This window comes from Phalacrocorax carbo, chromosome 24 (genome assembly GCF_963921805.1).
Source record: "Phalacrocorax carbo chromosome 24, bPhaCar2.1, whole genome shotgun sequence".
In the NCBI taxonomy this organism is placed as follows: Eukaryota; Metazoa; Chordata; class Aves; order Suliformes; family Phalacrocoracidae; genus Phalacrocorax; species Phalacrocorax carbo.
The window spans coordinates 1038373-1061142 of record NC_087536.1 but is presented as its reverse complement, the minus strand read 5'-3'; the positions used below and the strand labels follow the sequence as shown (position 1 = coordinate 1061142).

Below are 22770 nucleotides of genomic sequence, written 5' to 3'. Positions count from 1 at the left end.
AAGGGCAGCTCCCCTCCAAGAGAAATAAATGTAATTTTTGGCCCATTTTTAGAAGACGATGGGGGTTTCCATATGCTGCATAGAAGTCTTTGCCTGCCCCATTATTGTGTATTAAACTGCACAAGAGGAAAGCACAGCTCTCGGATGGCATTTCTCCTGACAACTGTAAGTTTTCCTGTAAAAAGAAAAGAAAAAAATAAATAAAAAAGAAAAAAATAAATAAAATAAATAAATAAAATAAATAAATAAAATAAATAAATAAAATAAATAAAATAAAAAAGAAAAAAATAAATAAAGCGACTATATCAATTTGTAGCCTTTTGCCATGGACAAAAACAGGCCAGGAGGCAAAACTGGCAGGAGCTGGACATTAAATACATACATTTCCAGAGTATCATCGGCATGCAGTTATGCAACCTGTGATGGTGAGAAGTTCCAGCAAGTCCCTAATTCCAGAGGCGTGTAAGGGCATGAACAATGTGCCAGGAGAGGAAGCATCGAGGGGGAATAACAAAGAACCCAAACCTTCCATGCAACATCTCGCGCTGCTTCCAGGAGCGGTTTGGGTTTGGGTTTTTTCCTGGACAGATGCAGCTTCATTGCAAAGGCAGGGAGTGCAAAGCTAGCACGGTAAAAATAAATCAGTTTACGACTGCTCTAGTAAATGCCGTGATGCTGGGGAGGAGTTTGTGTCCCCCCTGTGTTGATCGGCTTTCCTCGCCGGTGATGTCTTTTTGCAATGTGCTCTGCGTGCAGATGTGACTCACAGGCAACAGGCTCCTGAGGGCATCTGCCTGCTGGTGGGAGGCTCCAGCGAGGGACTACTGAAAGGTGGTTTGGGGTGGAGCAAGCAGCAAATAAGGCAAGTCGTCGTCTTGTTGTGTTTCAAAGACAAAGCTAGATCCTCGAGCGAGCAGATTAGCCAAATTAATATGAATCTCTCTTCTCCAGAGAGTGGCAACTGAAATATAAACATTGGAGGCTGCACGCACCCTCCTTCTCTTTACTATAAGACTATTAGTCTTTAAAAGGCTATAAATGTTCATCCAACTGCTACAATCTGATTAGGAGTGTAATCACCTCTGCCCATGTGCTAGCTGCTATTCCAGGCAGGGACACACATGGGCTCCTTACGATGGGACCCTCCCTGGCCGCAGGCTGACGCCTTCCCAGTGACGCACCGCAGCTGTAGAAGATAACCCGCACGGGACACAGCTCCCAAAAATGTGCCTTCGACACCTCCCAGGGTTGGCAGCATCAGCAATAGTGCACTAGAAGGTAAAATAACAGCTTTTATTAAAAAAAAGAAAAGCCTTTTTTGGAAATATTTTTTCATTTTGGAATAAGTACTGATAATAAAAGTGCTTTGAAGGGGGGGAAAAAAGTCAAGTTTGGGTATTTGGGCCCCCCTGCTGCCAGCTGGATTAATTTATAGGAAATGGGAGAAGTAAGTCACGCTTGTTCAAGGAAGATGTTTGCTGGCCAATTTGGTTTCGGCCCAGCTTAGTTTAAAAATAACTTGTCCCTGTGCCGGGTTTGTGCCTCCGGGCTGAACAATTCGCTGCTGTGTCCAGGAGAATGAGCGAGGGGAAGAGCCGTAACCCTTCGCAGAAAGGGCTCGTTATGTCCTTCCATATCAATAAATCTCCTGTTTTTGGTCAGACGAGGACAGCCCAACGTCTGGGCTCTTTTCAAACATGATGCCCCTCCATAAAGCTGCAGGAACAAATACTTTCCCAGCGATGCTATAATCCAGCTTCCCATAAACTTCCCTGAGTGGTGCAACACCCACCAGTTGGCTTCTTCACAGGAAAAGCTGAACATCTATATTGTTTTTTCCTCACAGCAGGGCTTGTAACATATGACTCACCGGGAGGCTTTCCTTTGCCTCGCTCCCATTTATTTTTAACTTGTAATTCCCTTGGAAGACTCTCTGAGATCAGAGCAGCAGCGTAAGCATGTTGTATGACATAACACGGCTGCGCTGAGGTCACCTTCTTAAAAATAAACCAGGGCACACCCAGGATGGGCGAAGGCACTCCCATTTTCATGGGTTTTACGTCAATCAGCCGTGCCAGCCTCAGATCCTGCTTCGGGGAATTGTTCTTATCCCCGAATGTGTCAGCCGTGTGCCGAGAGCGTGTAGGAGCGTGCCGAAATCCCGGCTGATGTATTTAAATGTTGTGTTCCCCAAACGGAGCTGCGGGCAGGAGCATCTTCTTTCGGAGGTGTGATGGGTGGAGGGATAACGCCGCGGTCCTTGGGGCTCCCTGTGGATTCCTGGCTGGGTTGCACTGGGAAAGGGGCAGGAAAAATCAGTTTTCCCAGTGGGAAAATGGGCTGTGGGATGAGATAGGGAAAGCTGAACCCCAGGAAATAGAGGCAATTTTTTGATTTTTAATTAAAAAAGAAAAGTCAAGGAATGGACTGAAACAAGGAACAGATTGGAGTTGGAGAAATATTTAAAAGAATGGTTACATTTTTCTTTTAGCTATTTTTTTTTCTTTTATATATGTAATTTTGGTCCAGGTCTTGACCTTGTTTATTCACATGAGAACAAATCGAGCTTTCGCATCCCATGGCCCGGTTTCTAACTCACGTGTTTGGCGAGGATGAGACGATTAAACCCAACTCGCTTGCAAAATAATAATGCAAATCCTCTTAGCTGAGCGGTGAGTACATTTCCACCCTGATTTTCCCCTCTCCCTCTGTATAAGAGTTCACAGGGCCAGAGCTGGCTTTCTGGGTTTTCATCCCCTTTTCCTCCAGGTATAAATGAGAATAAGCAAAGACAAACTGAGCTTGGGAAATGTGTACCCATGGGGGAAACTGGGCCAGATTTTTTAGCCATTAGGGTTTTGAATCTATTGAAACAGTTCCCCGCGTGATGTGCATCTTCCATCCACTTCGAAGCATCTTCCAGCTGGGCTGTCGTCCCAAGACCGTGCATGACATAGTCCAAAGCTTTTCTTTCCCCTAAAGCAACAAATTAAAGGCTCTTTATGAAGCTTATGCTGAGGATCCAGCTGACATTATATACCAAAGAGACATTCTATACCAAATAGTCAAGTATTGTATGCCAAGTCTGGTCCATATGTTTAATTCTTTGCCCTTTTATGTTGGAAGGGGAGCTGCTGATGGGGGAAAGCTTTACCACCACCTGTGTGAGAGCAGGAATAAGGCAATAATCACCGTCTGGAGCGAGGAAAAGCCTGGAGAGAGATAAGGCTGCTCCAGAGATGCTCAAGAATCTTATGCAGAGTTGTCATGGGCACAGTGCTCTCCATAGTCATCTCCATGACTACCTCGGTGCCGAGCGGAGGGGATGCAAGCAGTGTAGGAACGGCGTGGTTACCTTCAATGCTGCACGCTCTCTCTCAGCTGGTGTAAACAAGTGACGCTTGGGATCATCCAAGGGGTTTATCTCCAGGGATGACGGCTGGTTTCTAGCCAGAGCTTGAAGGCAGCTGAGATTGCAAATGGTTTTATTTATGAAAACCTGAGATCTGCAGCATCTCCCCTAAGGTATTTCTGTGGTGGATGCTCTGGGGTACAAGGGCATGATGTACTCAGATGAGGCTCGTGTTGCCTTAGTCACCCTTAGCAGATGCAATGGAAAAACCCATTTTCCCACACAATGGGCAACGGGCTCATTTCCCAGCAGGAATATTCCTGCTTCTGACCCAAGATTATGCCATGGGAATGGCCAGCCTAAGTAATAAAGCTGTGTAGGAAGTGGACTTGTGACCAGGGTGTGGAGAAGGAATCATTTTGAAACGGGTTTTTCTCCCCAGCTAGCTACTTTTTTTGTGAAAAACAGCAAAGATTATGCACAATAGGACCATCTAGCTAATACAGCCTGGAGCTGAGGTGTGCTAGCTTTAGGGGCTGAGTGGAGATGCCAGAGCTGACAAGTCCCCTAAAGGATTTCTCCTTAATCTTATCTCCTTAACTTTTCCAAAGCAACTCCCAACACAGTGTGAATCCCACAGCTTGCAGCCTGCGTGGCGAAAGCCTGGACAATAAAAGTCATGTTAAATCCGTGCAGAGGGCTTGAATTACAAGGGAAGAAGCCCACAGGCCTTTCAGGGCTTGGGGTTCCTGTGATCTCCATGCCACCAAGAGGAAAACAACAGAGGCGTCAAGCACAGGCTGCAAAGAATTTTATCTTAGCAGTGGTCTAAGGCAGAGGAAAATGGTTTATAAGATGATGATATAAACCCTGCTATGAACCCACGTGCGGGAGCAGCACCAGAGGACAAACCCCGGCTTGGGCAATGGTGTTTTGCTCCAGCAATGGGCAGAGATATTTTTTTTCTATATATAATTATTCTTAAAGCAGTTCTGGTTGAACTGCACGACTCTAACGTGTCCTTTCCCAGCAGCTCCGGCGACCTTGGCCCCTGGCTTGTTTTTCAGCACATTTCTCAGCAAGCCCAGCGAGGCTCTAGGGAGGGAATAATGTTCAAAGTACAGAAACTGGAGGAAATTAGTTTTGCATTTACAGCAGTGAGTCAGGACCGGCTGTTTATCCTGGGCTGGGTGGACACTGGGCAAACCATTCACACCAGGCTCGGCACAAGGAGGCTTCCTGCAAGTGAAGCCCCATCTGCAGCCATTAAATAGCAAACAATAATTAGCACTAATAATACAACATAGTTTATTTTTCCCAGGGTGTTTTCTTGCCTGTATTCTGGCCTGAAACATCTTTCCCTCTGAAATATTTTTGTGGAATCAACAATCCAAGGAACTTGTCATGTTAAAAATAGAGGAAGCTTGAACAAAGCCTCTGGGACTTGATTTCTCACAAAGCTGAGCCTGTTTGGGAGCTTGCATTATTCTGCTAAGGATTTATTAGGTCATCTGTTGCTCAAAAAAAAAAAAAAAGTACATTTGATATAATTGTGTTAACTCCTTGGCTGAGATTAAAGGAAATAAAGCTGAGAATTGGGGTCTTATTGCTCCTTCACTAATTTCTGGAGCTCTCCTGTACCAATAGCTTCAAAATGAGTATTTTGGGGACTGGGATGGGAATGAAGTTTTGAACAACTTTTCATGGCAGCTGTTTTATATCTGAGCTTTCTGAGCTGTTTTCAGGGGATGATGAGAAAAACAGATGGAAGAGGTTGTGGATCCTTTTTTTGGAGAAAAAAAGGAGGTTGGAGTGCCTTGAAAAATGGGGAGGGGGAAAAAAGGGAAATGAAATAACAATAGTACAACAAAAAAATACAATAGTAAACCTGGATACTATTTTAATTCCAGAAATAGGCTGATTCTGGCAGAATTGGCTGCAAGTGCTTTTCCTGTATTTCTCCTTAGTTCCAGGAATAGAAAAGAGAGATTTATGTCTTGAAATAGGTGTTGGTGGGGAACCGCACCTGAGCAGAGCAGAGCTCCCGGCTCTCCGCCATGGACCTCACCCAGCGAGGGAGAGCCAACAATGCCGCCGCCATCCAGCCCTTTGAATTATTGATCTCATATATATAAATTATAGACCCTTCTCGGGGTCAGCAGGTAGAGCACGGGGAAGGTGCGCCAGGTGACATGTCTCAGGAGTTAAATTTCAAGTGAGGAGGATTTGAAAAGGGAGGTGGTTTAATCAGCGCCATAAACTGGTGTTAATTTTAAGGCCTTAACTAAATGTTAAGCCTTAAAGTGCACAGAACACGGATCCCAGACAAACAGAGATAGAAATTAAAGAGCTCTGACAGAGGAGGTACCCACTTTAATTTAAAAAAAAAACACCACATCCAGGAGCTGAAAATGATTAATTTATCAAGACAGGTAATCAAGCAGAGGGAAGGTGTGTCGGCCTGAGCGAGGGGGTCCCTTTGGGGAGGGATTGGAGGTTAATCATAAACCATGACCTTGCTTTGGGTGAGGAATCATTATCCAGCTACATCCTCTTTTTCTTCTTTTTTTGTTTCCTAAAAAGTAAAGTGCCTTCCAGTTGGTTTTGGACAATTTTCTGCATTATTCGTTTGGGGTTTACTATTAACTCAGAGATGCAACTGCTCACGTTTTTAATTCATCTGCCTCCCAGGCAGGGAAAAGAGACATGGCAGTGGTGACCACGCATATTTGTAAAACACATCTATTTTGGGGTGAATTCCGCAGTTATTCATTGCTTATCTGTGTGCTTCGCTGTTATTTATTGTGACCCAGGTCCAAGAAATAACTTTAGGAAGAAAAGCCAGCTGAATTTGGCTTGTTTGTTTGCAAACCTGTATCATTTTTTTAATAAATGGATCTGCTAAATAAACATTATTACATTTATGCTTAAAGTAGATAATCCTTTTGGTCTTCTGCATCACGCAGTGGGTATTATTTTATTTAAAATCTAGTACTAATGTTGAGAAGGGCTTATAAAAATGAGGCAGACCTTTCCCTTTTAATTATCTCAGGATTTCATGACTATAAGCCTTCAGACTATACCCGGCTGGGAGCAGAAGAGTCGTGGACATATTTTCTGATTGAATCCCAGGTACCAACATCACTTCTCCACACCCCTAGCTCTCCCCACCCCACCCCACCCCTCTCTGACCACAAAATACTCTGTTTTTAAAGCTGATCTTTGCAGGTGACACCACCGGCTTGTTTCCAGATGGGCTGAGGACATCCCTGGACATGGGGGTTCCTGCAGAAATCCTCTGGGCTTCAGCTCCCCAAATCCCTTTTGCAATAAGCCTTTGCAATGCTGACCTCTGCAGGCAAATACTGCGTAAAACCAGCTGGCCCTAGGCAGCAATAACCTAAATAATGCATAAAAAGGGTATTTTATGCATCATCCCTGGCTGTGGGTAGCAATAGCCTTTTAATAATGCATACAAATGGGGCGCTTCTCTGTTGGTTAGCAAACAGAGAGTGTTTCGGTGAGAGAAATACTGGGAAATCCTTGTCTGCTTGGGAAAGAGGTTGAGCTGCTAACTGCTGCGTAGATTTTGTAAATAATTTGCTAATCGGACGAAGTGCTTTGAAATCAGGGGATGTAGGCTATGAATGAAAAGCAGGCGCTTCACGCTGTAAAGCCATCAGTGCTATAAACTGGGAGTCGAAGGCCCTGCCTGGGCTTCCTTGGGAGAGGGAAAAGCCAGGAACTACCACAGCATACCCCAAAAAACCTGCAGTTTTGCGCCTGAGTTCTCACTGCTAATTAAGCTTTAATTAACAGCACCCCGAGGCCCCTTCGAGGCCTCCCGCGGGAGCAGGTGGTCCGGGCTGGGCCTTCTCCCCCCTGCAGCTGCCACCCACCTGCCCCCCAGGCCTGAACGGGTTCCCTGTGGAAACCAGGGGAGATGGTGGCCGCGAAGCAAAGCAGGCGGTGGCGGGTTTGGCTGGGGAGGACTTTAATGTGGCCGCTGCCCGGGGGTCCTGGGGGTGGGGAAGCGTTGTGGGGCAGTGGGCTGGCGTCCTTCCCCGCGGGGTCTGCGAGGGGTACACCGGTGGTTAGCGGGAGCTGGAGGGAACCATCCCATGCGTCCTGGATCAGCCGGGCTCCAGGAGTGTCCCCGACGGGTGCTTAGCCCCCGAAAGTGGCCGAGGAAGAGACATCGGAGAGACCCGGAGCCCCGTGGCGTGTGGAGATGAGCAGCCTGTGCCTGGGAAGGATGCTCAGACGGCGAAGGACACCGAAGAAGAGACGTTCAGAGGGAGCCAGAGCCCTGCAAGGCTTGGGCACAAGTTTGATGGGGGCTCCTGGGGCGCAGGGCATGCTGCTGCGCCTGGCAGGTCCCCGCCTTAGAGCTTGAGTGCCGTGACACGGGGGATGTGGAAGGGACAGGTCTCCTCTGAACCTGTAGAGCTGCAGAAGGAGGAGGAAAAAACATTGAGAGGGTTGAGGAGGAGCCTGCACCTCCCCTCCCTGTGTCCCCCAACCCCAGGCAGCACGCCTGCCCACCCCATTGCTTACATGAGCCGGTTGCGGATGGGGCGGAAGTGTTTGGTGAGCCTGACGGCAAAGATGATGTTGGGGATGAGGAAGAAGGTGCAGCATCCCAGGCTGAACCAGAACGCATTCTGCAAGGAGAGAGCATGGGGGTTCCTGCTGAGCTGCACAGGGAGAGACAGCCCCCAGGGTCTGGAGGGGTTTGGGGAGCCCTACGGTGGCTGGTCCCAGTGGTGTGGGGGTGTCAGGGCTGCCATTGACCTCGGCTGCCCCCCGTTCTTGCTGGTTGGTGGTGGGATGTTGCACCACACAGGTCCCCACTAGACCCCCATGGAGGGACAGGGGCAGGACCCTCACCCAGGGGTCAGCGATACGGTCACACAGGATCACCCGCCCATTGTCCAGGGCCGTGGCAAGCGGCTGGCACGAAGCCACGTCCTCCCTCAGCTGGAAAAGAAGTGGAGACAAGGCATTAAACCCACTGCTGGCTCGGGGGGATGCATTTTGCTGCCTCAGCTCGGCAAGGGGCTTGCATGTAGCATACATGGGGGCTCCCAGCCCCTAAGAAACTCTCTGTAGCAAAGGTGAGCACCTACCGTCTGCCCAACCCAGTTCAGGTACTGCGTGAAGTACCGCAGCTCCTTCCTCGTAAAGCAGCCGATCTCCTGGGCAGAGGAAAGGCAGCAGGGAGGTCAAGCACCGCACTTCCCAGCCCACCTCCAGCCCGCTCCAACCAGCTCTGGGCTAGTACGGGGCTTGGAAACAAGGGCTGGCAGCTTCAGGTGTCCCTTCCCCTCCTGAAGCGCCGTGTTCTCACTCTGTGGGAATTTTGTACCCCTCAAGGGCTAATCCAGCCCCGCTCACCTGCCGGAGGATCTGCTGGGCTTGCGCAGGCAGCTGGGCTTCCACTGAAGCCATGGTGGCCAGCGTCGTCTTCACTCGCTCCTGGGGAACCACAGGAAGGGCAGAGCATCCTTAGAGCAGCGAGCAGCAGGAGAGGTGCCCCGGGGGTGCCAGGAGCAGGGCATGCAGTGCCGCGCACGTGCCGAGCATCGAATTGGGTTTGGTTGCCGGAGGGCAGGGAAAGAGGGACCTGCCCTGAGCAGAGACACCCCCTGGCAGGGAGCGGGCAAGGAGAAACGCTGTGGGACAGCTCTGCCGGGGTCACTGAATTGCCCTGAGTGCTGCAGTGGGGTTTGTGATTTGCAGCAGCAGATCTAAGCACTAAAGGAGATCAATCCTCCCTGGACTGCATTTTTCCTGGCTCTCCCACCACCCTGTAACTGGCTTTTTGGACCCTGGCAGGCAGGACCCATAGGGAACCACGTATTTTTCAGAGCTGAAAGAAGCCATGAAAGTACCTGAAGTTGTGGTGCCAAGCGGGAGAGGAACTGGACGCTTTCCCCCAGCTTTGCCTGCGGGACAGAGAGGTGAGAAGGGTACAAAAGCCCCGTTGCCCCTTTCACAGGGACACAACCGGGTGAATGGCAGCAGCACCATGAGCCACCGGCCTGGCACAGACTCACCACCAAAGCCTCCTGCGATTGCACCGTGGAGTTTTGCATCTGCCACAGGGCCTGGGCCTCGGCAGCCAGCCGCCCCGCCACCGTGCCATTCCTCTGCAGGGGGACAGCGGGGTGAGGACATCCCCGTGGGCACGCAGGCAGCCCCTGCCACCCACCCTGCTGCTCACCTGCATTTTCTGCAGCCCCTCAAGGCTCCTTGCCAAGCCGCGGAGGCTGGTTTGCACCACGGGGTTTTTCATCTGGGGGAAGATGGAGTTGGCAGCTGCCCGAAATCCAACCGTGGAAGCTGGCCCCAGTGTGGCTGGGCTGCATCCTGCACACCACAGCAGGGACCAGATCCCCATGAGCATCCCCTTACCTCCTCCTGGAAATGCCTGTAGTCCACCTCGTCCACACCGCTGCGGGCGAAGGTCTCCAGGTCCTGCCTGCCCTCGCTGCGGAGGAGTCGCACATCACCCAGGCGTGCCGTGAAGTCACCCAGGCGTTTTTGGAAATCAGCCGTGTACTGCAGGGGTGAGACGTGGGGAATTCTGCAGGGTTTGGGCCAGGCAGCTCCATCCCAGTAACCCCAGTAAAGCTTGTGCATCCTCACACCATTACCAGAAGCTCTGGCTGCAGCCAGCCCTCACCTTGGGGGTTTTTAGATGCTCATCCAGGTCATAGGACCTCTCAAGCTGCAGCACCTCCCACAGCCCTGCACCGGTCTTGCACTCCCTGGAAGGCAAAGGGACGTGGGTGGCATGACCTTGAATTAGCCCTCTGATATATAGGGGCAGAGGTGGGCTCCTGCGGCACCCACCGGTACGTGGCACTGAGGTTGGAGTCCCTCCTGAGGTTGAGCTGGCGGGTGAGGTTCATGGATGGAGGCAGGTTCCCGGGGGTGTCAACAAACTGGGCCAAATGGGAGGAAAAAGAGGGTCAGGGTCTGGCACAGGCATTCCAAGTAATGATTTTGGGGGTGCTCTGCCCTCACAGGTGCATCCTGGGGTACCCTATCCCAGCCAGAGCTAATCTTGCCTTTAATTGTATGATCCCCATTGCAGAGCCTCGCCAGGCGGCATTCAGAGGGAAAGCAGTGGAACGCCCTGTGCAGGGCCCTGCCTGTGTGTGCACGGCCACAGGACAAACCCTGATCCCATTTCCAACCCTGATGCCGTTCCCAACCCTGCTCCCAGTCCTGTCGCAGCATGCCGCTGGCCCCAGGCACGCCAGGGATCCCCAGACAACTGGAGGACGGGGATCCTGCAGGTAGGAGCATCGTTGCCTTGAGCAAATGAACAGCACAAGGGCAATTCCTTGCTGCTGATGCAAGTCCAAGGACCTAATCCTAAACTTAATCTTCTGGTTTAGGATGGGGTTTTTTTGGATGGTTTTAGGGGCAGGACGTAGAGCATTTGGAGGCATTTTGTACACGCAAGCAGAGATTTATGGGGCGAAGGGTGGATACATGGCCACCCACCTTATAGATCTCCTGGTTGACCCAATTCCTGCAAACCAGCGTCTGGATGTTGCCCCCAACCAGGAAGGTGGTGAAAACCAGGAGGATGAGGAGCCAGGAGAACAGGAAAGCCAGGCCCACGCCGCTGAAAGAGGGAGAGGAGGCTCTGGCGGCTGCTTTGCAGACCCGAGCGGGCAGAAAGGCTTGTGGGGACCTGCCTGGCCAGCTGCAGCCCCGCAGCTCCCTCCCGCGCCCGGGCATGCCGGCCTGCCTGGGAAGGGCCCGCGGGAGTGGGGTGTGCCGGGCAGCGGGGCCGGGACACGGGAGCCGCCAGCTCCCAGGGAGGAGCAGCTTCTCCCAAACCCGCCGGCGCAGGCGGCGGCTTCAAAAGCCTTTTGCTCAGCTGGCTCCAGGTCCCTCCCTTGGCTTTGCCCCTCTGCTTTTGTGGGGGTGTGAGATGGCAACAGCCCCCCCAGCACCCACAGGGATGCTTACACCAGGAGAAGCTTGGCTCCAGCTTCTCCTCGGCACTCGTAGTCGCTCGGGTCCTCCCGTTTGGAGAGACCGTACACCCCCAGGGCCATCCCTGTCACGTTGCAGGCAAGGATGAGGAGGACGATGGAGCACAGCACCGTGCCCGCGATCCACCTGAGGAAAGAGCAGCAGGGCACAGGGGCAGAGATATGGGGCTGATGCACCGCTGGGGCTCAGATGGGGGCTCGGCACCCATCTCTGCTGCACCCCCTGCACCCCTTCATGCTCCCCCGTGTCACCTGTACTGCTCAAAGCGCTCCACCTCCCGGAGGTACGGCTGGCTTCTGTCCTCCGCCTTCACCAGGGCTTCGCTGACGGGCCGGGTGTAGTCGGGGAGGGGGAAGCTGTTGGCAATGGACTGCACCTTCTCCGTCACGCGGGCCATCTCATCTCGCAGATCTGCGGGTCCAAGGCCATGCTGGAGTGAGGGGTGGTCTCCACATCCCACCCTGTGTCCCCAAATTGGGGTTTGCCCCATGGAGGGTGTCCCTGCTCGGTCCGGCCATCCCACTCACCCTGGATGACCTGTGCCATCCTCTCCACAGCCAGCTCTGGGATGGAGTTGAAGGTGCCATTGCCCTGTGAGGAAACATGGGGTGCTGAGTGGTTTGGCCGGGGCTGCCCACAAGCGCCAGACGCCCCCACTACACCCCGACACCCCCCCAACCTGGCGAATCATCTCTGCAAAGTCGCTTCGGGGCAGACCGGCCAGAGCCTTCAAAACCTTCTCCACCGATGGCACCTTGGGGTAGAAGAAGCAACCCATGAGCCTCAGGGCTGCCCGAGGGGTGGGTGGTGGTGGGGGATCCAGCACCCCATCCCACCTTGCTGTAGTCGGCACCCAGCTCCAGGCTCTGTGCCCTGCCCAGGACGCTGGCGCAGGAGGTGCAGCGCGGGTCGTCCAGCAGCGTGACCACGCGCCGCCGCCGTTCCTGCAGCGCCGGCTCCAGCTCGGCCCGCGCCGACGCCAGCGCCCGCACCGTCTTGTCGAGAATCTGTAAATGGTGCAGCGAGGTCTGTAGGTCTTAAAGAGAAAGCCCAGGGCTAGTTCATGCTGCTCTGCTCGGCTGCCCCGGCTCTCCGGCGAGGCTTCGGCACCGGCCTCGGGGAGAGCCGCGCTCGGCCGTACCTCCAGCCCTGTCCTGCAGGTCCGCCAGCGCCGCGTAGGTCATCGCCTTCAGCTGCGCGTGGATGGAGAGCCCCACGCTCCGGCTGAGCCCTGCAAGGCATCGGGCACCCCCTCAGCATCTCATCGCAGTGGGAAGCGCGGGATGGGGCCTGGCAGTGCCTGCACAGTCCTTACCACCCAGATCCGAGAGTATCTGCTGTCGGGGGACCTCAAACTGGTCTACCACCATCTGCACCCCCTGCCAGGAGAAAGGAGCCGGTCGGCCGGGGGTGGCAGCTGCCGGGAGGGGAGGAGGCCCCGCATTGCCATTCAAAATACATTTTTAATGCAGCCACGCCACCTCCTCTCGCCTCCCAGACTACTCCATGAGGGAAACACAGCCATCCGTGGGCGGCATCGCACACCGGGGGAGGCAACTTGGGGACCCACCTGGGGGACATTGGCAATGTGCTGCCGCAGGGTGCGCAGTGTGGCCGGCACGGCCCCCAGCCCCGGCTCCATCTGCCCCTTCACCCGCTGGCTGGTGATGAAGGCGCAGATGACGCTGGTCCTGCTGGGGACAAGCAGGCGGTGACGGGGCTGCCTCCCAGCGCCGTCCCCATGGGACACAGTTCCCCCCCCCCTGGGGCGAGGGGGACTCACAGGATGACGAGGGAGGTGAGGGACAGGCAGGTCAGCAGGCAGCGGCGGCGGCAGCCCAGTGAGCGCCGGTGGGCACGCAGGCGGCCCCCGCACCGCCGGCGGCTCCGGCAGTAGCAGAAGCACATCCCGGCCACCGGCATGGCCACAGTGAAGAGCAGAGCCACCACGGCACAGACAACGTAGCCCAGCTCATACTGCACCACCTACGTGGTGGGAGAGCCCGGTCAGCACCGATGCACCCAGCTTTTGGGGTGCCCCATCCCAGGTGGGTGCCATCCCCGTGGGATGGCCTGCCCCACATCCTGGCTCACCTGCGAGGTCTGCACCGAGCTGGGGTCGTTCAGGGCCGCTCTGAGCAGCTCTGCAAAAGAAGCCGCGGCACTGGTGCAAGAGGTTCCGCCCAGTGCACCCCCAACCCTCCCTGGGCAGCAGGGCCAGGACAGAGGCAGCACCCCCCTCCACGAAGCGGCTCAGATCCCAGAGCAACTCAGGGCATGGGGGTGGCAGCCAGCAGCACCCCAGTGGTCGCGGCACCCATGGCGGTGGGGTCCAGGCTCCCCGGCTCAGGGCTCACCTGTGGGCAGGGGATTTTGCTGGATGAGGTCCAGGCAGCGCCGGACAAGGCCGTAGAGGGGATCGAGTGAGCTGGGTACCCGGTGCAGCGCTGGCACCCGAATCTCGGCGTGCGTGTCGGTGAAACGGAGGACGCCGCCGGGGCCGGCGAGATGGCATTGCTGGGTGCCGGCAGGACGCAGCAGCGCCCAAGCCAGCAGCAACCCGGCTGCTCGCATGGCTCCGTCAGCCAGAGAGCAGGCGGAGGAGCATGCCTGGCCCTGGATGGCTCTCTCCGCCTCAGCTTGCTGCTCCGGGAAACCTGCCTGACGGGTCGGCCACCGCGCAAAGCCCAGACGCTGCTGTGGCTTGTTCCCCCAACCGGCTCCCCGGGGCAGCTGGGCTTGGCGGGGCCATGTGGAGGCGTCTCCCAAACCATCCCAGGCCTGTTTCACAACCCCCAGCATCCCTGAGTCACCGCCGCGGGGTCCCCACGGTCAAGGCTGTTCCCAGCAAGGGTGGCAAAGCCCCTCCAGGGTTTTGAGGAGAGGGCCATGTGGCGGTGAGCCCCCTGTCCTCAGGCTGGAGGGTGCTCATCCCCACCACAGCCACCTTGGAAGGAGGGATCTGTCATTTGGGCATCACTGGGGGGGGCGGAAATGTCCTTGTGGGTGGATCCATGCTGAATCACCCTTTGCAAAGCATCCCAAGCCCTGAGGCATACGAAGGGCTGGGAGGGAGAAGGAGAAGCAGGGGGAACACACTGAGGTGGACGGTGAGCCCCAGCCAGCAATGCCTGCTCGCCGGCCAAGTGTGAGATGAGTTTTCTGGGCTCAGCTGGTCCCTGCCTCTCACCCCGAGGCTGCCCAGGCTCCTTCCCAGGGCCAGATCCTGCTCACCAGCACTAATTACAGGGTTGGCTGGAAATGAGGGAAGTTCAACCTGATTTCCCTGGTGCGGGGGGAGCAGCCCCCATGCGCCCAGATGGCCGCAGGGCACCCCGAGAGCTCGGCCCCCTGCTCGGCCAGGCGAGTCGGGCCAGGCGAGTCGAGCCAGCCCTTCCTTGCCACTGGCTGCTGACGCCTCCGTCCTCCCAGCATTGATGCTAATCCCTGTGGTTTTCCTCCCTCTGGAAAAGGGGCTTTTCTCCCAGCTGGAGATGCTGGCAGCATGTTTCCAGGCTGGGCACAGGGTGCTGCTCCCCACCACCCTCTCAGGGGTGAGATGCCACGGACTGGAAAATCCTGCTCTGGCTTGGCTGAGTCCTCATCCCGGGACAAAACTCCCAGGGGCAGGAAAGCACGGAATCTGGCGAGCGATTACATGCACGGTGCGCATATATATATATATATATGTATAAGTGTTTGCCTGTGGCAGAGGAGCTCCAGCCGCTCCCACTGGTACTAGGGCGGTGACGGTGATGCAGTGATGATTTCCCACCCCCACCATGGTCTCCCATCCCCATGATGGTTTCCCATGCCAACAATTTCCCATCCCAACAGTGATATTTTTGGGGGAGGTGATTTTCGTGCCTGAGGGGAAGGGGTGGGACAATGCCGATGTGCATGTGCTGCCCCATCCTGACCCGGTGGTGGGGATGGGGGGGGTTTGGGGTGCTTCTGGGTTGCTTTTGTCCTCCCTCTCTCTGCCCCGAGGGGCACCTGCTGCTCCCAACTGCAGCTGAACCCTCCCGGTACTGTGTGGCCAAGATGGGGAGCCCGTGAGGTGGCCCTTTGTGGGGGTCTCCAGGTGGGGGTTACTCTTTGGGATGGGGGATGCTGGTGCTGGGAGTGGTGATACTGGGGATGTCAGTACCAGAATGGGGTAGAGATGCTGGTACTGGGGCGGTGATGGTGGTACTGGGGCGGTGATGGTGGTACCAGGGCAGTGGTGCTGATGGTGGTACTGGGGTGGTGGTGGCAATGGTGGTACTGGGGCATGATGGTGGTGATGGTGATGGCGGTACTGGGGCAGTGGTGGTGATGGTGATGGCGCTACTGGGGCAGTGATGGTGATGGTGGTACTGGAGCGGTGATGGTAATGGTGGTACTGGGGCGGTGATGGGGATGGCGGTACTGGGGCAGTGATGGTAATGGTGGTACTGGGGCAGTGGTGGTAATGGTGGTACTGGGGCGGTGACGGGGATGGCAGTACTGGGGCAGTGATGGTAATGGTGGTACTGGGGCGGAGATGGGGATGGCGGTACTGGGGCGGAGATGGGGATGGCGGTACTGGGGCGGAGATGGCGGTACTGGGGCGGAGATGGGGATGGCGGTACTGGGGCGGAGATGGCGGTACTGGGGCGGAGATGGGGATGGCGGTACTGGGGCGGAGATGGCGGTACCGGGCGGGCGGAGGCGGCGGTGCCGGGCCCGTGGTACCCACCGCTCACCGCTGGGCGGCGCCACAGCTCCAGCCGCCGCCGGGCGAGGGGCGTGGCCTCGCGTGAGGGAGGGCGTGGCCTCCACTCTGGGGGCAGGGTCTCGGCGTGGCGTGGGCGGTGCGCGCGGGGTCACGGCGGCGGAAGCGGAAGCGCTGTCGGTCGGGCCGGCTGCCGCCGCCAGCGCCATCATGGTGGGCCGAGGGGCTTCCCGCGTCCCGCAGCGGTGAGCGCGTCCGCCCGCCTTCCCCCGCCCCGCCGCTCCTTCCGGCCGGGGGCCCGACCGGGGGCTCTCCCGGGCCGCTGCGGGAGCCCCGCTGCTGCAGCCCGGAGCCGCGGGGCCCGGCCGGGCCCTGGCACCGGCAGCGCTGGCCCGTTTTGTTTAGCGTATGGCAGGGCCTGGGCAGCGGGAGCCGTGGCTTAAAGCCTGGGGGGCGTCGCGCGGCGGGGGGTGGATTGAGGGTCCCCGGGTCCGGGGTTGAGGGTCCCTGGCCTGGTGGGGGTTTGAGGGCCCCAGGGACGGAGGGGAGCACAGGGCTGGGTCCCCAGGTCAGTGGTTTAACGCCTCCGTGCTGCGGGGTTTAGGTGGACCAACTACCTCCCGCTGGGCAGGAGGATGCCGGGCACCCGCTTCATCGCGTTCAAGGTCCCCCTGAGGAAGGTGAGTGTCTGCCGACACCCTGAGCCCATTTGGGGTGGAAAGTGGCTGCGGGAAAGTACTGCTTTGCAGAGAATCAATGAGTGAATTACTCAAAAAAATGAGAAATAGCATCTATAGGTCAGTGGTTTATAACCTGGGGGAAAGAGGAGCACAGCACTGTTTGCTGGTCAGAACATGCAATGGGATCGTGGTGGCGTTCACACCGTGGGGGTGAGCAGGAACGGCTTTTGGGGGTTGTTGGCAGCTTTCTGGGTGCCGGCAGCACTGCCCAGGCACCCTTGATACAAGGAGGTCTGCATGGGCTGGAGGTCGGCATGGGCTGGCTCTGTTAGGGCAGGAGGGGTGCTGCGGGCAGCCCCCTCCGGCACTGCCGGGTGCCTGGAGACTGTGCAGTCCGATGAATGTGGTGCCAGAGACGAGTTTCGGGAGTGGAGGCTGTGAGTGGTTGGTGTGGCGGCACCGCTGCCCACCCAGCTGTGCCTGGAGGACCCTGCTGCTCTGTGCTGGGGCAAGTTCTGCTCTGGAGGGCTTTGAGCACAGCGGTTATACCTAAAACAAACGCTGGGTTGTGTCCGTGGGGGTTGCAGAGCTCGTGGTAGGGAGCAGTGCGGTTTGTTCACCCCCATTTGAGCTGAAGGCCTATTTTATAGCTTTCACCAAAAGAAAATATCAGTTTCTGGGCATGTTTGTCACTCTGTAGTGTTCTGCCACTGTATAAAGTCTTCAGTCACTCCTGGAAACCCTCAGCTGAAGAGTCCCAAAGCAGTGAGGGCCTGAGTGTGTTCTGGCTTGACTCAGTGTGACCTGTGTGTCCATCTGCATCTGCCTTTGCTCATTGCCTGCATCTTTGTCTTTGAAGGGATGATCATTGGGAGGTTCTGGAGCATGAACCTCTTCCTGCAAGTCACAATGTGCCTGAGTTTAATGTCTGCTCTTGAACATTATTTCTACTCAGAGCTTTGACCGAAACCTTCCTCCAGAGGAGAGATTTTCACCTCGTGATCTCATTAAGAAAATCAAAGAGCAGAAGGAAGAGCTGGGCCTGATCATTGACCTGACATACACAACTCGCTACTACGGGCCAGAGGTCAGTCTTGGTCCTACTGCTGGGGAGAGAAGCTCTGTGAAAGCCCTAATGTTGCTGATAAAGTGGAAGATGTTTCTTGCAAGAAGATCACTTTAAAGAGTGTGAGGCACTCACATCCTCTGGCAGGGGGATGAGTTAAAGCATCACAGGCCCATTGGGATGGGGTCTTTGTCCTTGATCGAGTACAGGCTTGGGGTCTTCAGCCGCCGTTGTGCAGATCCTCTTTGTACCAACCAGCACAAGCTTTGCGATACCCTAAAGCTGGTTTTTATACGCTGTCCTGAGTGAAGAGCTGATTGCAACCAGCTTTGGCTCGTGGTATGAAATGTGTGGATACCTGCTTGGAGAGGTGTTCCATGCTCTGCGTATGCATCATCTTCCCCAGGGAGGAAAGAGCGAAGGCATGAGAAATAAAAATGCAAACAGACGCTCTGGCATATTGGTGTTATGTCATGGGGAAAAGAAAAAGGGGGGGGGTGTCAAGGGGGTAAAGGAGAAGTTTTCTTTCTTAAAAGTGCGTTGCTGCTCATCTGGGCTTAGTTGAAAAGCTCAGCTTCTTCTGGCTTATGGTCTGGTTCTCTAATGGATAAAAATCCTTGTGCTTTTTCTGAAAATTACTGATTTTCTTCCTTGTAGGAGCTTCCAGCCACACTCTGCTACTCAAAGATCTTGACAATGGGACATGAAATACCAAACAAGCACACCATTTTTCAGTTCAAATGCGTTGTAAAAAAGTTTTTGAGAGACAACAAAGACAACGGTAAGTGTGGATTTCCTTTATGTTGCTGTTGTCGGGATGGGCACTGCAGACTTGGAAGCCAGTGATGTTTTAATGAACAGCGTGAACTTCTTTTCCTTCTCTTGGCGTGTGAATGTCAAGGCAATGAGGTAGGTTTGTTGTGATAAAGGAATTCATGTTGGCTTTCTGCTAATTTGGCAGTGAGTTGAGTTTTAGTTGAATCACAGAATGTCCTGAGCAGGAAGGGACCCACAAGGACCATCGAGTCCAGCTCCTGTCCCTGCACAGCACACCCCAAATTCACACCGTGTCTCTGAGGGCCTTGTCCAAGCACTTGCTGAATATTGCGAGGCTGGTGCCGTGATGCCTCCCTGCGGAGCCTGTTCCAGGGCTCCACCACCCTCTGGGGGAAGAACCTTTCCCTAATGCCCAGCCTAACCCTCCCCTGGCACATCTCCCTGCCGTTCCCTCGGGGCCTGGCGTTGGTCACCAGAGAGCAGAGACCAGCCCTGCCCCTCCTCCTGCCCTCGGGAGGGAGCTGCAGAGCGCCATGAGGCTGCCCTCGGCCTCCTCTGCTCCAGCTGAACAAAGCCAGGGACTTCATCCGCTCCTCGTACGGTTTCCCCTCTAAACCCTTCCGCAACTCCGTGGCCTCCTCGGGACACTCTCCAGTAGCTTTATACCCTCAGTGTCCTGCGGCGCCCAACGCTGCCCACAGCGCTCGGGGTGAGGCCGCCCCAGCGCGGGGCAGAGCGGGACAATCCCCCCCTCGCCCGGCTGCGATGCTGGGCTCGATGCACCCGAGGCTGCATCTCTAGACTGGCTATAAACACTGATAGCTTTTTGGTAGCAGTGTAAGCAGCAAGCTGTTAGTGCTCGGGAAATGTGGGATGGCTCTTTTTGTGGAGCTTTCAAATAAATCTTCCCTGCAGGGAGCTGTGTCACCATGCAGATGAGCTCACAGAATTAAATGAACTAAAGAGCTGAATCAGTGTGGCTAATTAGACGTAAATACGGTGATGTTGTTGTGCGGTCGCTTCTGTTTACGCTGGCGTCACTGTTGGAGGACGGATGCAAACGGGCTTGTTCTGGTTGGGTTTTGGAGCAAGAGCTCTTAAATATAACCTGATTATTCCGTGTTACAGATAAACTCATCGGAGTTCATTGCACACATGGCTTAAACAGAACTGGCTACCTGGTTTGTAGGTGAGTTGTCCTGAGCCAAACTGAGTTAAGTGGTGGCATTGCCAGCTTCTTGTTGCTCTGGGAGGAAATAGCATCGCACCAGTAAAACAAGAGTCAAGTGACCTGCGTGATCCCAGACTTGCAAGGATTTAAAGCTTTTCAACTCCGAGAAGGTTGTTGTCAGGGATAAAAAGAGTCCCCTAACTTCAGCAGACGAAACGCTGATATTGCAGTCTGGTGTATAAATAGAAGCCATAAAAACTTCCCAGTTATTCTTTCTGTTTGAATCATCACTAACCTGTCAACATTTCCATAGATGATTGTGTAATTAGAGCTCTCTTGCTGATCTCTTCAGGTACCTGATTGATGTTGAAGGCATGGAGCCAAATACTGCGATAGAGTGTATGTATGTGTATCTCCTTGTTCGGATGCAAAAGTGTTTTATCGTGGGCTTATGTTTTTAGATGGTCAAAAGGTTTGGGCTACTGCAGGGAGGTAGCTGTGTTTTAGCTGTATGTGTGTTTTCCTGTCATGTAGAATGGGAGCTGGAAGAGGAGAGGTTGTTGGGGTTCTGCAGAGTGACTGGAAAGAAGGAATTAAGTTTCTGGCCCACCTGTGGAGCTAAGCAGGGTTAAGTGAACCTGAGGGGTGCTGAGCAGTGGTGGGATAGTGCCGCGCTGCAGCTCTGCCTGCACGTCTGCCTGGGTCTGGGATCACACTGTGTGACCTGAGCGTGGAAGTATTGGTTGAAGGGGTTAAATGGTTTAAGTGCTCTGCAGCCCCAAAGGTGACTTGCACAGACCATTGTTTTAACTCAAATGTGTCTCTTTCCAGTGTTCAACAAGGCTCGAGGCCATCCTATAGAGAGAACCAACTATATCCAAGATCTTCAGAAGAGATCTGTAAAAAAGTAAGTCATCTTGTGTACAAGTGCATATGCCCAGGGAGAGCTGCTGTCAAGCAACAGATGTTAAACGTGACTAGCTCCTGGGAGGGGAGGTAGAATGGGCCAGCGGCTAAGGAGGAAGGTGGGTGGTTGGGAGACCTTGGTTTAAAGATCTCCACAGGCCTGCTGCCCTTCCCTTTTTTGGGGAGCAAAAGGGTGGGGTTTTTAAGTGTAAAAGACCTGTTGTGATCACTTGGTGAATGGTTTGTGGACACAGTCAAGACACACAGAATTCTTTTTAAGGAACTGCGGACTAAAGAATTTGGGCTCAGGCCCCTTCAGAGAAAAAGCCGGCGCTACACCAAACACTAAAAAGCAGATGGCCAATCACCAGCCGCATTGTTCAAACCAAGCCCCCTTAGCCAAGTGCAGGTAGGTTTTAGCTTCTTGCCTCTGCGTGCTGCACAGCTGAGCAGATGGAATAAAAATTGCTGCTTTCTCATTTTTAAGAAACTTAAACTTGGGTTTTTACAAGCTGCCGCTCACACAAGCGAGCACCTGTTGCCTTCCTGGCTCCGCAGTGGGGAAAAACATCTCCCTGAAACTTGTCTAGAGCCTGCGTATCAACATGGGAGTGTTCCTTGTGTCTGCAGCAGCAGAGCTCTTGGCCTCTGGATACCACACTTGTGCCTGTAGATGTGGAATAACATAGGTGACAGTGTTGGTGCTAGTTCCCAGCGGGGCTGAAAAGTTCTCAAGCTGTCTAAGAGATTCTGGGGACAAGAGGACTTTGAGTTGGGTGCCAAGTGAGGCAGTTCTTCCCTGAGAGTGTTCTGTTCCTAGGCTCCTCCTGTCTCAGCAGGGGTGGCAGGGGAACAGTGAATGCAGATAAAAAGCTTCCCCTTACCTGGGGCATGCAGCCTAGATGGGAGATGATCTCTGGCAGCTCCTAGCTGTGGGGGAGCTCTGAAACTGTCTCAGAAGCGGGTATGTGGTAGCCAGTGGCTGCCTCTGGCAGAGCAGTGGCTCATTCAGCCCCGCTCTTCATGTTTCCTGCTGAAATCTTCCCTTATTGTGAGAAATCAGCGTGTAGGGAATAAGCTTCTAGCTGGGCGTTCTTCCTGGGTGTCGCATATTTCAGGCTGAAACAAAACAGAGCAGGTAAACCCAGAGGGGTACAACCAGCCCTTTTGGGCTCCACGTACTGAGAGGCTGAACAGGACCATGACTTCTCCTGGTACTGACTCCTGAATTTTCTTCCAGAAAATCCGGCAGCGCCAAGAAGAGCCACAAGCGAAGCGCCAAGGCACGGGTGCCGCACCAGGAGCTGGCGCACAAGCATGCAGTGGTGGAGCAAAGGCGGCCGTGCAGTTTGGCAGAGAGGAACTCTCAGGTTTCGTTGCCCGCTAACAAGCGGTGCAATGGACTGCACTTCCCCGCCCCAAGCCCCGAGCTCTGCCCGCCCCAGGAAAGGCAAGCAGCCAGGAAACGCAGGCGCCGGCGTAGGAAACCCGTTGTGACGGCGTAGGGAACGTTGTACACAGTGAAAGCCTGTCCAGGGCTGCATCTTCACCTGGAGGAGCTCCAAGATGGGTGTGTCACTGCTTGAACGAGCGGCTGTGTAACCACCAGCAGCTGGGAACTGCAAGCGCAGGTGTTCTTAATCTTAACGCGGCAATTTTTTAAAAAACATTTTTTTCTTTCCCGCCTCCTCCCTTGGTACTTTTTACAAATATGACAGAAATTTTTTAATCCTGTGCTGTACCGGAGTTGTAGCTCCGCTCCTTGAGGGATGCGGAGAATAAACACAGACCCAAACAGAGCTGGAATTACCTTAAAGAAACATCCTCAGGAACAACATCCTTTAGCCTACAACAGAAAGGGCTTATTAATTTCCTCAATACATAGAAAGAAATAGGATTCGGCCTGAAATTATTTTTTTTTTCCCCTTTTCACCCACTTTTGCTAAAGTAAATTTCTGTGGTGTGTAAATCTTGAGCCCTGGCTGTGGAGCAGTTATTTGCCCTGCATGGGCCTGACAGGCCCTGCAGCTCCGCGCTTCGGCCCTCACCCGAGCCGGAGGGTTGTTGGCTGGTGGACTCAGGTTTTGGGGTGAGAACGGGTGT

General features: G+C 54.5%; 2 protein-coding genes and 1 long non-coding RNA gene across 3 annotated transcripts; 2 read left to right on the top strand and 1 right to left on the bottom strand.

The window, feature by feature from the left end:
- Positions 1–1101: 1101 nt before the first annotated feature.
- On the top strand, positions 1102–4879 carry LOC135317054 (uncharacterized). The gene is made up of 3 exons (XR_010376184.1): positions 1102–1278; positions 2530–2672; positions 4674–4879. It is a non-coding gene; the product is annotated as an uncharacterized LOC135317054 (long non-coding RNA).
- A 2307-nt stretch (positions 4880–7186) lies between these two features.
- On the bottom strand, positions 7187–14299 carry PROM2 (prominin 2). The gene is made up of 23 exons (XM_064472579.1): positions 13729–14299; positions 13466–13515; positions 13155–13357; positions 12942–13062; positions 12687–12750; positions 12513–12602; positions 12208–12407; positions 12051–12125; positions 11899–11962; positions 11623–11782; positions 11345–11497; positions 10871–10994; positions 10211–10302; positions 10041–10125; positions 9770–9916; positions 9579–9650; positions 9412–9504; positions 9247–9300; positions 8750–8830; positions 8482–8550; positions 8243–8332; positions 7910–8016; positions 7187–7801 (listed from the first exon to the last, which is right to left on the bottom strand). Exons 1-23 carry the CDS (start codon positions 14171–14173, stop codon positions 7738–7740), a joined length of 2703 nt encoding a protein of 900 aa, XP_064328649.1. The 5' UTR covers positions 14174–14299; the 3' UTR covers positions 7187–7737.
- A 1889-nt stretch (positions 14300–16188) lies between these two features.
- DUSP11 (dual specificity phosphatase 11) lies at positions 16189–22642 on the top strand. The gene is made up of 9 exons (XM_064472829.1): positions 16189–16312; positions 16672–16747; positions 17703–17834; positions 18471–18594; positions 19719–19779; positions 20114–20160; positions 20593–20668; positions 20948–21076; positions 21908–22642. Exons 1-9 carry the CDS (start codon positions 16278–16280, stop codon positions 22170–22172), a joined length of 945 nt encoding a protein of 314 aa, XP_064328899.1. The 5' UTR covers positions 16189–16277; the 3' UTR covers positions 22173–22642.
- Positions 22643–22770: the final 128 nt, after the last annotated feature.

What these genes read in the sequence shown, in the direction of transcription:
- PROM2 (XM_064472579.1), bottom strand. Translation starts at nt 14,173, where the DNA reads ATGCTGGGGGTTGTGAAACAGGCCTGGGATGGTTTGGGAGACGCCTCC. An exon ending in GCAAAATCCCCTGCCCACAG is followed by an intron (nt 13,516 to 13,728) that starts GTGAGCCCTGAG and finishes CTTCTTTTGCAG; the next exon opens with AGCTGCTCAGAGCGGCCCTG. An exon ending in TGGGTGCCGACTACAGCAAG is followed by an intron (nt 12,126 to 12,207) that starts GTGGGATGGGGT and finishes TTCTACCCCAAG; the next exon opens with GTGCCATCGGTGGAGAAGGT.
- DUSP11 (XM_064472829.1), top strand. Translation starts at nt 16,278, where the DNA reads ATGGTGGGCCGAGGGGCTTCCCGCGTCCCGCAGCG. An exon ending in GCTTCCCGCGTCCCGCAGCG is followed by an intron (nt 16,313 to 16,671) that starts GTGAGCGCGTCC and finishes TGCGGGGTTTAG; the next exon opens with GTGGACCAACTACCTCCCGC. An exon ending in TCAAGGTCCCCCTGAGGAAG is followed by an intron (nt 16,748 to 17,702) that starts GTGAGTGTCTGC and finishes ATTTCTACTCAG; the next exon opens with AGCTTTGACCGAAACCTTCC.